The sequence below is a fragment of the Myotis lucifugus genome, unplaced genomic scaffold, assembly GCF_000147115.1.
Source record: "Myotis lucifugus unplaced genomic scaffold, Myoluc2.0 scaffold_110, whole genome shotgun sequence".
Classification (NCBI taxonomy): domain Eukaryota; kingdom Metazoa; phylum Chordata; class Mammalia; order Chiroptera; family Vespertilionidae; genus Myotis; species Myotis lucifugus.
Genome location: NW_005871158.1, coordinates 4,027,175 through 4,041,373, shown reverse-complemented (window position 1 = coordinate 4,041,373; position 14,199 = coordinate 4,027,175). Strand labels below are relative to the sequence as shown.

The 14,199-nt window shown below is 48.2% G+C and overlaps 1 protein-coding gene across 2 annotated transcripts in view; it reads left to right on the top strand.

Annotated features, from left to right (window-relative positions):
* Positions 1-1,156: 1,156 nt before the first annotated feature.
* Positions 1,157-14,199, top strand: part of BCAR3 (BCAR3, NSP family adaptor protein) — a 52,702-nt gene continuing 39,659 nt past the window's right edge. Inside the window, exon 1 of one of the 2 annotated variants that reach the window (XM_023757676.1) lies at positions 1,157-1,343. In XM_023757676.1, the coding sequence (XP_023613444.1) occupies positions 1,260-1,343 (84 nt within the window). In that variant the 5' untranslated portion in view covers positions 1,157-1,259. The remainder of the gene's footprint in view (positions 1,344-14,199) is intronic. The other variant, XM_006093202.3, reaches the window with a different exon arrangement.

Here is a 14,199-nt window from a genome sequence, read left to right as displayed (position 1 = left end):
AGGCCGAGGCCTCCTCTTGGACAGGGACCCATTGGTGTGTTCAGACCTCCCTCGTGCCTCCGTGGTAGTGTCCCTTTCAGAACTGAATGGGCTCTGTTTCTTCCCTGTTGCAAGTTTCTGCCTGTGCGAAGTTTTAGAAAGCTTCAGGACACATTCCATGTTTGAGGGGCCAGAGCCACAGAAAGTTAATATTTGGAACGGTAGGAGAGGAAGAGCTACAGGCAGAAACCTGGGTTAGATTTAAAACAAAAACAAAAACACCAGAATCATGGAGCATCCACTCTTAGTGGAATGAAAGGAGAAAAGCAGTGACTTTCCCCTAAAGGCGTTAGGAGGCTCTTGGTGGGGGCAAAGGCCTCTGAGCACAGAAGAAACAAGCTCAGCCAGGTTGGCTGTGAGCCTCATGTGCTGGATCTGAGAGCCGGCAGCTAAAGTGAAGTATTAAAGTGAAGGAAGGGAATGAGACAAACAGTTGGGTCAGAAGAGTCTACACAGCCCGTCCCATCCTCCCAGTAGCCTGCCCGGCCAGGTGGGGAGGCCATGGGGCGCTCAGGGTGTTTGCTGACAGACTTGCTAATTAAACACCAAAAGGCACTGTTGCTTTGACAGTAGCGATGGCTGTGCCAACATTATCAGCTGCAAGCTGGCCGCCAGGAGCATCCTAATTAAAAATAAACAGTTCTGGGATGGACTGGCAGGGTGGGGACAGGGATCCCGCCTGGGTCCCTAGGACTTCTAAGATCGCTCCCAGGGGACAGTCGCTCCCTGGCCACCTCTAGGTCGTCTTCTCAAAGGAGCCTCTGTCCCATCACAAGGAGGTGTGCTGTGTGCTTCCTGAACCCCTAGGCGCTGGGGTGACAAGCCAGCTGACAGAGCCCCTAGGAGCAGCTGGCCTGGTGCCTTCAGCCCTGAAGGAAAGGCTGCCGAGGGCGTAATGATTTCTACCCGGTCCCTACATTGAGGGGACAGCTAAAGCCCAAAGCCTCTTCTAAGAGAGGTTAGAATTTCATCAGAAAGCAAGTCTGGTCACATGAGAATTTCTGGCACTGTGTGCATGGCAGGCTGGATCGTATTGGCTTCAGCAGAGGGGAAAAGTCCCAGCCTGGCCTGGGAGAAGGAGCTGGCTCACTCCCCCGGCCACTGGACGGACGGCGGGCGGGCGCGGCACAGCTGCTGCTGAGCGGCCCGAGCTCTGATGCCCGGAGCCCCCTTTCTTTTAACCCTGAAGAAAGTGTGTGGTCCAGGGACTGAGGACAGAGATGCCTAAGGAATGCAGTGCTTTCCACGCCCTCTCGGCAGCTCTGTGCTGCTTCTATCACCGCAAGTCTTTCCTTGGAGTCAAGGTAGGTGTGGCTTTGAGATAAGGTGCATCTAAAATTATTTGGGGGTCTTCAAAGCATTCGTTTTCTAACGGGCGCTAGAGAAAGTTTGCAGCCAGCCGGCTGTCGAAACAGAGGTGCTTTCTTTGACTGGCGGATCTTCATAAGCCCCTGGGGTATGTCTCCCCTGGAGGCAGAAGGGGGCTCCTTATCTGTGTTTTGGGACAAAGCTCTGTGTTTCAGGACACTTGCAGTCTCCTTGGGCAGAAATTTTATACCAAAGTAGCTCAATAAGACCAAGCTATTTCTCTTCTTTCTCTTTGTTTCTCTCTCCCCTCGTTCATAATAAATGTGAGGTGGCGGAGCCCCTCTCTCGGCTTAACCTGCGGGTCCATTATGTCAATAACATATATAATGTAGAGAGACTGCCAGGTATCTCCTTTCATATTGCAGCCAGGTTTCAAAACATTTGTGTCTTCAGAGCTGTCTTTTTTCTGACTGCTCCCATTTTTAACCTTGGTTACAAGACCAGTGCCAAAGGTTTTGCGTAATATGTCAGTACACTATTTCGATGAAAATAGTCAACGAACCTCATTTGACTAATTCAAGACGAGGCCTGTATGTCTCTGTTGCCCGCTTATGACAACACTAAGAATTAGGATGAATATCGGCTCCCACCGACTTGGGGTTTGTCTGCCTTGGGAAAGTCCTGTGCCCCAGGGTGACTGGGCCTCCTTTCTTCGTGGGAGACAGGAGCCTGGGAGCTCTCAAGGAATTCTTCCACCCTGACGCGGAGCCCCTCTCCGGAGGGACCGACGCAGGCAGTGCTGTTGAAAACGCTACAACAGGGTTACCAGCTTCTGCTTCTTTCTTCTCAAAAATGCTTTTTTAAAAATCAGGAAAATGTAACAGGAAAACAAGTAAAAGGGAGAAAGACCCTGTAACGGGGGTCTTTGTAGAAAAATCTACGCTCAGTGAGCAGAGGGCAGGCTTCTGACTGCTGCGCTGTTGCAGTGGTCAGAGTCGCTTTCCACCAGGCAGCAACGTTCATTTTTGTCCCTTTGTCATGGAATTTGGAGGCGAGTGAGTAATCAATCACTGGTTAAAAGTGCTCTCTCCCTGATGTAAGAGCCCCTTTCTATCCTGGAGCCTGGGAGGTGATGTGAGGACCATGTGGTTTCTGACCTAAATATGGATGCTTCTGGCCTGGGGCAGATGAAGTCATGCCATTAGCAGTATTTTAAAGCTGTCAAACATAGACCGGGAGGTCCCCAAGGGACGCGTGCACTTCAGGGATTGGCAGTAGGTTTTTACTCTAATAGAAGGCCTTTCATAAGCCAACTGCTGCTAATTCAGAAAAGTGTGACTCAGCATCTGGTATGTGAGGAAACAGCCCATAAATATCTGGGTCTGAGGGATGAGATTCTGTTTGGGTCCCCCTGCTCCTCTGCTGTGTGCCCTCCAAGGCCTGAGAGGGACACAGTAATCTATGGGGTTAGTCCGGACCAGCCTCCTTCAGCTTAGCCCTTCCCCGCCTCCCCACCGTGGCCTCCCTGGTGGTTAACTGCTGATAGAAATACCTCCTTTCCATCCGGGCTTTGTATCCCTGCCCCAACTTGTTGCCTCTTCATAGCCCAGAGAGAGGGCCTGACCTGCTCCCTCACCAGATACTGACGCCTTCAAACCCAACTTAGGGTTTCCCACTGATGCCCGTCTTGTTTTGCTTAGATAGTTGCGTGGGGAAGGAAGTCCACCTGTGCCTAAATCCCTCCTCCTGCCAACATTGCCCCAGTGATCATGCTGCCTCACTTTATTGACTTCCACTGTAATTAGGGGTTTCAGGTCTTGCTGCTCATAATTAGTTTCCATTGCAATTAGTTTCAAAATTAAATTGGGATTGATTGCCCGATAGCAAAGCGGAAATAAAGCTCCAGTTCTTGACCATGGATGCCGCTTCCCCGGCATGAATTTCTCATACCCAAAATAACACTACGGTAGCCATGGTAACTTTCCATTTGGTCTAATCTATATCATCTCTGGAGAAAGTAGAATGTTATTAATAGTGTTTGTTGTATGGGAAGAAAACTAAAAATATAAAAGCTCCTTCGCTACATAGGAGACCAATCACACTTGCAGGGCGCTTGCAGGGAACAAGATATTTTTAGCTGAGATTTTGCAAAATTTAAAATGTATTTAGGGGCCTCATGTGGACATGTATACAAAGGCCCTGGAAAGGAATTAAGTGGGAAGCCAAGAACAGAGAGAAGGAGAAAGGGTACCTAGTCGTTGCTGGCCCTCAATGAGTGGAGTCAGAGACGAGATATTGCAGCCACTTTGAGGGGCGTGACTTTAGCATCCAGGCATGTTCACAGCGGCAGTCATCGCACTGAAGGCCCACCGGATCTGGGTGAGAAAAGGAAAGGATGTTCTGTTTATGCCCAATGGAGAAGAGTTTAAAATGAAGATACTCCTGATCCATAATATTAGGGGAGCGCAGTCAAGTACCAAAGTCCCTAAATGTCAAATGCAGTAGCCCCGCCCACATGTGAGCACTCTGCTGAAGGGGGAGAAAAATGACAATTGAGTGACAACTGGTTCCTGCCTTTGAAGGACTTACTGTGCATTAGGGTTATCATTAGGGTTATCGTTAGGGTAAGGGTTAGAGTTAGGGTTCCTAGAATTTGTATGTTTGCAAAAGGCTTTCCAGTGTCTGAGTTCCTTCACAAGTTGTCTCACTGGAGTGTCAAAACCAGTTCTCTGGCCCGGGCAGGGCAACAGTTTACCCCTTTCCACAGAAGAGAAACTGAGGCTGAGAAGAACTACCTGACCAGAATCATTTAATGGAGAACCAGGAATAGAAATCGGGTCTTCTGGCCTCAAGCCCAGTGATCTTCCCATGATACCATGGTAACACAGGGAAACATGAAGCAAGGTGATATGTTAATACCTTAGTTTGCAGTTTAGTTGGGAAAGAATCGTGTGGATCTTGGTTTTCAGGCGAGACTTCAGGGAAGCTCTAGGATTCCGAGGTTTGTAGGACAGGTAACCCCCCTGCAGGCAGTGGGAGGACCACCTGCAGCCTCCTAGTGGGCTACAGCAGGAATCCGGCGAGAAGCTCGGTGTATGACATTTCCCAGCTGGCAAAGGGAACAAACTCCACTTCTCTAGTCCCTCGTGTCTCTGATTTTTCTTGGTAGGGGCAGGGGAATGGGAGCTGAAATTTGCTGCCTTATCATTGGCTCCTCCTGCCGAAGGTTGGTGTGGTTGAGTCAGGAGACTTCAAGGGAACCTCAGAGACACAAATTACCTTCCCAGGGCAGAATAGCCACTTTCCTGAAAGAGCATGAAGTTAGAGTATAGAGTCTGTGGATAAATGAATCAGCAAGTCTGGGCTAACCGGTCGTTAAGTCCATAGGCAGTGGTCTTGGCAACGAGAAGTCCTGGTGAGGAGGCTGTGGATTTAAAGCATCTACTTTCCTACACGTAGATTTCACTGCCCTTGGCAGCCAGGAAGTGCTGTATCGTGGGAAGAGCTTAAATCGTCCTGTTCCTGTTGTTTGATTTTGTTTAACTTGAAATCATTTTCCTTTCCCCTGAAAAAAAATATTTTGAGCTTCTCTGAATACCCAGGTGTCCCGTCTGCCCATCCCTAGAGGGTTGGGTCCCTGGAACTTGTTTTTATTAGAAACTGCCTGTTGGAGTGCGTGTGGTGGAGCAAAGGTCCCACTTCTCCTCCCTGTGATGGGTCCTTTGGTCCGTCTGCTGTTGTGACAGCTTGGGCACTAGTGATACATCTCCGTGTGGAAAGTGGCCTAAGTTGCCTTTGTCAGTGGGGCTGATGCACCATCAGTGTAAAAAGCTACCGGGGAATTGTCTTTCCAAGTGACTCGGCCCTTCCTCCTGGTGGCTGCTAGTTACTCGGTTATCTTTCCTGCCCTCCCAACAAAAGCCCGGCACAGCTTTTTTGAAGAGACCTACATGCATGCTCTTGGCCTCTGGGAGCTTCAGGGATCTGGTTTCAGCAACGGGGAAGGACAGGGGCTGTGTCCCAGTGCCCCCTCCCCACAGACCCTGGAGCTTGGATCCCGGCCGAGGCCTTTGTTTTTGTTGGAGAGATGTGGGTGGAAAGCAGAGAGGAGCCTGGGATCCTGGGAAAAGTCTGTTAGCGGGTTCAGCACCTCCAGGACTCCGGAGAAGTGGGCCCGTGCCAGACCCTGGAGAGCCGGGCGCTCAGGCCACAGGGCTCTTCCTGCTCTGCCCGCCCTGTGAGAGGCCACAGCACCTGAGGACCTCTGCCGTCTCTGTGTCTTAGATGCTGTCAAGGACAGCTCGGGGGCTTCTAGCTGGTGTATATTGTGGATTCCCCAGCACAGCAGAGGAGACTCAGGCTGACCTGGAGGGGAGGAGAGAGAGGAAGGCCTCATGGGGTTGGACGTCACTGAGGCATCTCTGTCCTCATGTCTGTCCACAGGCCCGGGAGCTGCTGAGGAATCTGGCTCTGACCATGAGAATGTCACAGCTTATTTTTCTGGCTTATGAAAGAGTTATGATTAGTCTTCTTGTTCGTATGGAGAACAACTCTCCCCTATGTCCCCTCTAATACATGTGTGTTTTTACAAAAGCAGTAATGCACAAAGAACCAACAAGCTGGAATCCTAGATTCTTAGTAAGATGGGATTGGAGGGACCATGCAGCCAGCCTCCCACCCGGAATTCACCTGCTCATTCCCCACCACCACCCCTCGCCCAGCATGTGTATTGAGGGCCTACTGAGTGCTGGGGAGCCAGAGCGAGAGGTCCTGCCCTGAAGGAGAGATTCTGGGTTTAGTGGAAGAGGTGGCTATGCAGACAGCTCTCTCCCAGGTACATGGTAGGTGCAAAGCAAAGAACACACGGCCTATTGTGAGACCCCGGGCAGAGGTACTTAACTCGGTCCTGGGCCAGGGGGAGGTCCTGGAGGAGGTAACACTGAACAGCAACTGAAAGAACAGTAAGTAGAAGAGGCATGAGGAAGAGAGAAAGGGCATTGGCTGAAGCTGAGGAGTGGGAGGAGATGAGACCAGAGAGGCGGTGGGGGAACAGGTGGTGCAGGCTGTGTGCGGGGCAGAGAACAGTTTGGATGGACGTGGGGCGAGGATTTGGGGATTGGTCCCTTTATGTGTGAAATGAATAAACAGCATCTCCCTAACTCATGCCCATGTTCATGAAACTTCCCATCAGCTCTGCTTGTCCTTGCTCTGCTCACTCCTACCTCCCTCCCTTCACCTTCTCTCTAAGCACTATCTCCTCTAACACTCATAAGATTCTTTCTTACTTCACAGCACCAGCGAAGACCATCAGGCGTGCTATTTTTTCCATCCCCACTCCTGCCCCCACAAGCTACAGCTATATCCATCTCCATGACCTCCACTTCCTTCCTCCAGCCTCCAAGGATGAAGTGTCCCTCTCCCTCACCAAGGCGGGACCTGCATCTGTGCCCATGACCACCCTCTTCTCAGACTCCTCAGGGATCATCAGTCTGTCCTTCTTGACCAACACTTTCCTCTTGGCTTATAAACATGTTCCCGTCTTTCTCTTTCTAAAAATAATCCTCATTCTATGTCTTCCTTCCTGGTCCCTATCTGCCTCCTCTCAACGCTGGTTAACACCGCCTCTGTTTACTCATTTCCCATTGGCCCCTCTGCCCCCCTTACCCCACCGGCAACCTTGCCGAGTCCAGTGGATGCTGTCCAATGCTGATTTCATTGGAAGTCTCTGTTGCACTTGACATTATTGGCCATTCCTTCATGAAAGTCTGCTCTCAATCTCTAGGACACCACACTCTACTTGTTCTCCTGAATCCTTCCTGACCAGTCCTACCCTGCTGTTATGGACTGAATGTTTGTGTTCCCCCCAAATTCATATGTTGTGTTCCTCCCACATTGATACGAATAACCTCCAATGTGATACCTTAGGAGGCGAGCTCTTTGGGAGGTGATTGGGTCATGAGGGTAGAGCCCCATGAATGAGATTAATGCTCTAATTAAAGAAACATCTGAGAGCTCTCTCGCCCCTTCTGCTATGTAAGGACACAACAGGAAGAGGTTGATCTGTGAACCTGAGACCAAATCCACCAGAGCATTGATCTTAAATGTCCCAGCCTCCAGAACTATGAGAAATAAATGTTTGTGGTTTAAGCCATCTAGTCTGTTATAGCAGCCCACGCAGACTAAGATGCCTGTTTAGTTTCTCTTTCTAGACTACCTCTTAAAGCCAGCATCCTCGAGCCCTCTTCTCCTAAACCCTCCATACGTATCTCATAGGTGACTGCTGAGAGAAGATATGCCCTCTACACAGAGAATTCTCAAGCTGCTGTTCCTATGCAGCAATTTCCATGGCACCTGGACCCCAAAGCCACTCCATCCAGATGGCCCACAAGAATCTCAGCTCTACGTCTTCCTCCACAAACCTTCTCTCTCATGCTTCCATATTGGGAGCTAGTGGCTCAGTCATCTTCATCTGCCCTTTCCTTCCTGTCTCTACGACTAGTGCTGTACTAATTCAGGCCTCACCTTCTCTTGCTTGGAATGCTTTAGTAGCTACCTAACAGGTCATCCTCTCCTAAATCTTCATAGGAAGTCATTTCATTATTTTTCTATTTGACGTTTCTAGAGATGGAGAGGTACTGTGTCCTTATGGCAATACATTCCCACATTTGAACAACTCTCATTGCTAGACGGTCCCTCCTTGTATTGAGTCAAAATCAATGCACCTGCAATGTCCACCTTATTCTTCAGGTAAATGGACATAACAGCCCTTCAGATGCGTGTAACCCGCCCCCCCCCCCCCCCCCCGTGAGGACCGGGTTTATTTCCAGCATGTGAGATTAATTGGGATGAGTGGGCGCCCCCAAATAAGACGGGAAAATTCTGGAATCTTTCTCTAGGGGGTTTGAAACCAGAAATTTGAGCCGTAACTTTGGACGAGAACAGCCCAAGCCTTCAGACATTTCAACACCATGTTCACGGTCCACTTACGTCTTTTCTGTGCAGCCTAGACACTGCCAATGTACTTTGGGAGACTTGGATACTGGTATCAGTCTATCCCTTGCTCAATATGTCTGAACAAATTATGAAAATTCAGGGTCTTGGTCATATTTTCTCTTGTGAGATATAAATATTCTTGCTACCTACTTAACTTCAGGGGCAATGTACAGATCCATGAGATGTGAGTTACATTGTGTTGGGTGTCTTCTCCCTCCAATTCCAGTTGCTATTTCTGTGTTTCTGCCCGTGACATCTAGCATGGTGTTTGTGGTTTTAAGAAAAGCTTGTTAAATGAGGTGCAAAAGTTTTGAACTCATCTGGAGGAAATATACCTTTAAGGTGACATGTGAGTCATATATTGGAAGTGGTGGAGTTGATGCTTGGCCAAAACCTATCTTATGATGAATCTTTTTTTTTAAATCATCACCTGAGGATATCTTTTTATTGATTTTAGAGAGAGGAGGGGAGGGGGGACATCATTATAAGAGAGAGCCATCAATCAGTTGCCTCTCGTACCTGCTCCAACAGCGGATTGACCCCACAATCTAGGCATGTGCCTTGACTGGGATTGAGCCTGAAACCTTTCAGTGTATGGATGACATTCCAACCAACTGAGACAGCGGTCAGGGCTATGATGAATCTTTTTTTTTCTTTCTGTTAACCTATTATGTACTTAGCCCTGACATATGATGCAATTTGTCCAAAGCAGATTTCTGAGCCAGTTGCTAGTCATGGTACTGTTTTGGCCAGAAAGAATTTAGAAAGTTGTTTATCCCGCATCCCATGCTTGAAGGCTTCCTGAGTCTTTGGATTTTCCTCTGTGTGTTTTGCATAACCCTCTCTTTTTTCTTCCAATTACTTCTCCTACTGTCTTTCAATGATGTGCATTGTGTTTATTGAGTATCACCTCATTCATTTGAGGGGAATTAGAAAAAAGGATGAATTAAGTTGATTTTGATTTTCTGATATTTTTATTGAAGAGCACATAGGGCATCTATTTTGGGGAACAGCTAATGTATCAAATCACTCATACTTTGAATTAAGTTGTTGAATTAACCAGGTAACATTACCAGTGGAAAAGATTTCTGGTTTGGATCTCCTTGCATTCTGAATGTTGGTCAGCTGGTCTTTAGACTCCTATCTTCAGGTCTGCCTTAGCCAGGGCAGCCTCTGTCTTTTCACTCTCCGTAGATGTTAACAAAGCACTACTTTTACTGAATGGAATCTTACCGACAGACCCAGTGATTAATATTTCACTTGCATTGTCTCAGTAAGCCTGTGTGCCAACCTGGTAAGAGAGAGAGGTATTATCGGAAGTCACTTGAGGACCTGGTTAACGGGAGCAAAGTGGTTTAGAAGAGGTTTTCATAGGTCGAACTTGTACTTAGCTTTTACTTGGAGCCTTTTGTTTCGCCCGCCCAATAAACCTTTAAGTGGAACCAGTGACCTTCGGCCTTCATCTTAAGTGTGGTACATTCGACATCTCGCTGGGAGGAATCAGAGCGCAGGGCAGCCTCGTGGGGGTGATTCGGATGTCTGCTCCTCTGTGGGCTGCTCCAGGAAGTCATCATCTAAATTTGATCTAGAGGAGAAGGTACCCGGCCGCAGCTTTCAGCACAGCAAGATGTTAACAAATGGCCTATTGAAAATGTCATCGTGTTTCACTTTATCTATTACCAGCGAAAGGTGAGACCCCCTTGGAGCTGAGCCCTGAGTGAGCCCAGGGGTAAATAATGCTTTGTCAAGAGGGTAAGGAACATGTTGGGCAAACCCACTGGGGCAGGTCAGCGGGGGATCTCAGGTGTAATGAGTGCGCGGAGCAGGTTCTCCCACCCGTGGGAAACCTTTGTGAAGGAAAGACGCCATTTTGGTGTTGGGTATACTGTCTTGTGTCAAGCTTAGAATTCCTCCAGCAGTTTTCAAACCGAAATCAGTCTCCTTCAGTGAAAAATAATTTGCAATCCCTTGGTGTTCCATCAAAATAAAACTGAGCTTCAAAAGCAGTCGCTTTATGATCCTGCAGGACGGGAAGGTGTGGAGGAGACCTTGCCCAGAGAATGGGGATAAAAGGCAACAGGAATTTAACATCAAAGGCAGCCCTGGGTCCCCATCAGAGGGATTCTGATATAATTAGGTTAGCATGGAGGATCAAGTTACTGCTGCCTGCTTAGGGGGTGTGCTGCTTTCAGACTTCAATCTGCACAAATTAAAATTAAATGAGTCTTTTTCATTTACACACACGGAGAGCTGAATTTTAATGGGAATTTCTCAGAACCTCGATAAGCAAGGTGTTCCATAGATATCTTCTTCATATTTCCCATTCATGGCCTCTGAGCCTCTTTTGATAAGCCTTCGATAAGGTTTGATAATGAATAAAGTGAAATTTCTCAGTTTGGGGCTCTCTAAGGGGTTTCGATGGCATTTTCCCATCTGCGCAGGGTCTGATGGCCCCTGTGTCATCACTTGTCTGTGAAAAGAAAACTCACATATAGTAGGAAAACGAAATGTCTTAATTTAGCAGCAAATGGCAAATCAGTTTTTAATGGCACTGGAGTGCGAATCTGGTGTAAAAGTGATAAATTGCGTGGATTTAATTAAAATGTGGCAAATGGCATCAAAACCCATCTGCAGATCTTTGCTGAAGATGAGACTCTTTCTAGGATTTAGAAAAAGCGAAATTCACATCATCAAGGCCCTTACACATTAACATCAGAAACCTGAAACTTAGTGTGATGTTATGGAATTCCTTTGCTACTGCTTCCTTTCTCTCCAGCCGGCCCAGACCCCCTCGCTGCCCCAGATAAGGGAGAGAGAACACGGAGGGCTTCGGCGGAGCTGCTTGCGGTTCACTGCTGTACGTTCTCCCCAGATGTCTTGCCTCTCAAAGAGGCGGTCACCCTGTCAGGCCTGGAGCCCTTCTCCCACGCCTGCACCTCCCCTCGGATCTGGCCCAGGAGGCTGGGTCACAGCGGGCTCTCAGTAAGTCCTTGAGCTTAATCAGCGGCACAGTGTTCCAGCGCCTGTAAGGCTCTTGATTAAAACTGGCCTCCTGATTATTTCAGCTGAACTTTGGCCAACAAGGTGACATACGTATGAGTTAGGAAGCTGCCTACAAAGGCCGCTGCGCTGAGCTTAATGTAACGCTTGAAAGGAGCAGGTTCAAGGCAAGGGACCCAGGTGAGACCAGCAGTCCCCGTTTGTTAACAGGCCACACCCAAAAGGCAGAGGCCCTGGGGACACCCTTGGGTCCCCTCCCTACTGGCAGAGTGTCTCTGTGCGATTTGGAATACGGCACCCTTTCCTTAAGACACTGTACTGCCATCTGCCAGGCAACTATTTTAATCAATAAACAAATTTTTACAGGCTGTGCATGAAGGGCACCTCCTTAAATGCAGTGCCACTGTGCTGTGCAGGTCCGGACCAGTGGCCAGGCCATTGTGACCACCACGAGGCTGAGCCAGGCTGAAGTGCCCAATTGCTCTTGCCACCATCCTCTCTTGTGTCTACCAAATAGGAAAGAGAAAATTGGGATTTACCTTTTTTGTTTTTTTCTCTTTGGACTTTTACTTACAAAGTTAATTGTTTATTTAAGTGAAGACTTTGGCTTTCATCACAGTTGTTCGCATGAGAAGCTGTATTTGTCTAGCCTGGCACCCCAGTGGGGAAAGTTGGATTAGGAAATTCAAGCCTTTCTTCATTTATCTTTGGATTATAAGAAAATATTTTAGGTAAGCCATACAGCCCGAGGGTGTCAATAAAAGGTGACACAGACCTCAGTATGTGATTGTTTCTTTTCAAGGTTTAGGATCGCCACAAGTGCCATCCCCTTTCCTTCCATGTGACCTTAGATTAAAACACGCGAGGGTTTGTACTAAAGTTGATGGACTTGAAGCTTGGGGAGAACTGGATTTTCATTTTTCAGCCTGTGGGCAGGGGTAAGAGTGGCAGAAGTCATTGAGTTTTATTCATTCTGGGGGTTCAATATGCAAGTTTTCAATGGTAAAAAATACCAATTGGCGCTCTCAAAGCCCTGGATATACTTTGGAATTTGTCTATACCAGCCGTGGGCAAACTACGGCCCGCGGGCTGGATCCGGCCCTTTTGAAATGAATAAAACTAAAAAAAAAAAAGACCGTACCCTTTTATGTAATGATGTTTACTTTGAATTTATATTAGTTCACACAAACACTCCATCCATGCTTTTGTTCCGGCCCTCCGGTCCAGTTTAAGAACCCATTGTGGCCCTCGAGTCAAAAAGTTTGCCCACCCCTGGTCTATACCCTCGCCCACTGCTTGAGATTCAACACAAAACAAGGCTTCAAAGGGGCTGAGTTTCTGAATCTCCAGAGAATCTTACTTTTAGGTGGATTTACTTGCAAGACGATCCTAGACGAGGCAACCGTAGCAAGGCATCAGAACACGGTGCGGAATGGCTATCGGAAGTGTGCTTTTTTCATATGTTTACAACGTTTATTAGGAACTGCGATGGCGCCGGCTCCCTGTCAGGGCAGGTCTCGCCAGAGCTCAGTGGGTTGAGATGAGTCTGTCTTTCTGGATTCTCGCCTTGCCCAAGCTTGGGCCACCTGCTGGCTGTTCACAGCACACCCCCGAGGGCTTTCCCACCAGCTCATCAGGGACAGGGGCTTATCTCTGAAATTAGAGCAATTTTACATGGTGATCCAGAACACCAAGCAGACATAACTCTGTTTGTGATCATAAGTTCTGGATGAGATTTCTAGAAACACGTGGCCTGTGGGGTTGTTTGGTATGATGTGATGAGAGGTCTGGACTGTTGCTGACCTCTCCCTCCATTGATAAGCTGGTCCAGGGCAGAAGAAAGAGGCTTTGTTCAAGAGCCCATGGCATTCTGGGTGTTGTGACCCAGCACCCCTAACTAGGATAAAATAGCCCAGGGGCTCCCTCTGTCCCTCCCTCTACATTCTCTCTTCTCTCCTTCTCTTTTCATGCACACAATTCCTTCCTCCTTTTTTATTTCAAGGCAGTTCATTGCCCACCTCGGTCATAGAGTGAATGACTAGAAAATAATTTTTTTAATTCAACAAAAAATGTTATGGGGGCTAAGTGAAAAAGGTGAAGGGATTAAGAAGCACAAATTGGTAGTTACAAAATAGTCATGGGATGTAAAGTACAGCATAGGGAATATAGTCAGTAATCTATCTACACTAATAAAAGAGAAACATGGTAATTAGCGTACGACCGCTACCCTTCACATTGGCTAATCAGCATATCCTTATGCAAATTAACTGTCAGCCAAGATGGCGGCCGGCAGCCATGCACTGAAGCGAACAGGGAGGCTTGCTTGCTCCAGTGACGGCGGACTCCAACGTTCCCCGCCTGACTTGCCGGCCTCTCAGCTGCAACTCTAAGCAACTATGTTTTAAATATAGAAGCTAAACAAAACCCCAGAAACCTGCGTTAGTCAGCCAGGCTTCAGCCAGCCAGACCGCAACATTGTATCAAATACAGAAGGAAAAACAAAGGCCAGAAACCGGCTTTCAGCAGCCGAGGCCTCAGAGCTAAAGCTGGCCCAGAATAAAAAAAGAAAAAAGAAAAAAAGGAGCAGTTGGGAGCTTCAGTCACCCGCCAGCCTGAAAACGGCCCTCAGCCCCTCACCCAGACTGGCCAGGCACCCCAGTGGGGACCCCCACCCTAATCCAGGACACCCTTCAGGGCAAACCAGCCGGCCCCCACCCGTGCACCAGGCCTCTATCCTATATAGTAAAAGGGTAATATGCCTCCCGGCACCGGGATCAGCGTGACAGGGGCAGCGCCCAAAACCCCCTGATCGCCCTGTGGCTCTGTATGTGACGGGGTGGGGCCACACCTCCCTGATCC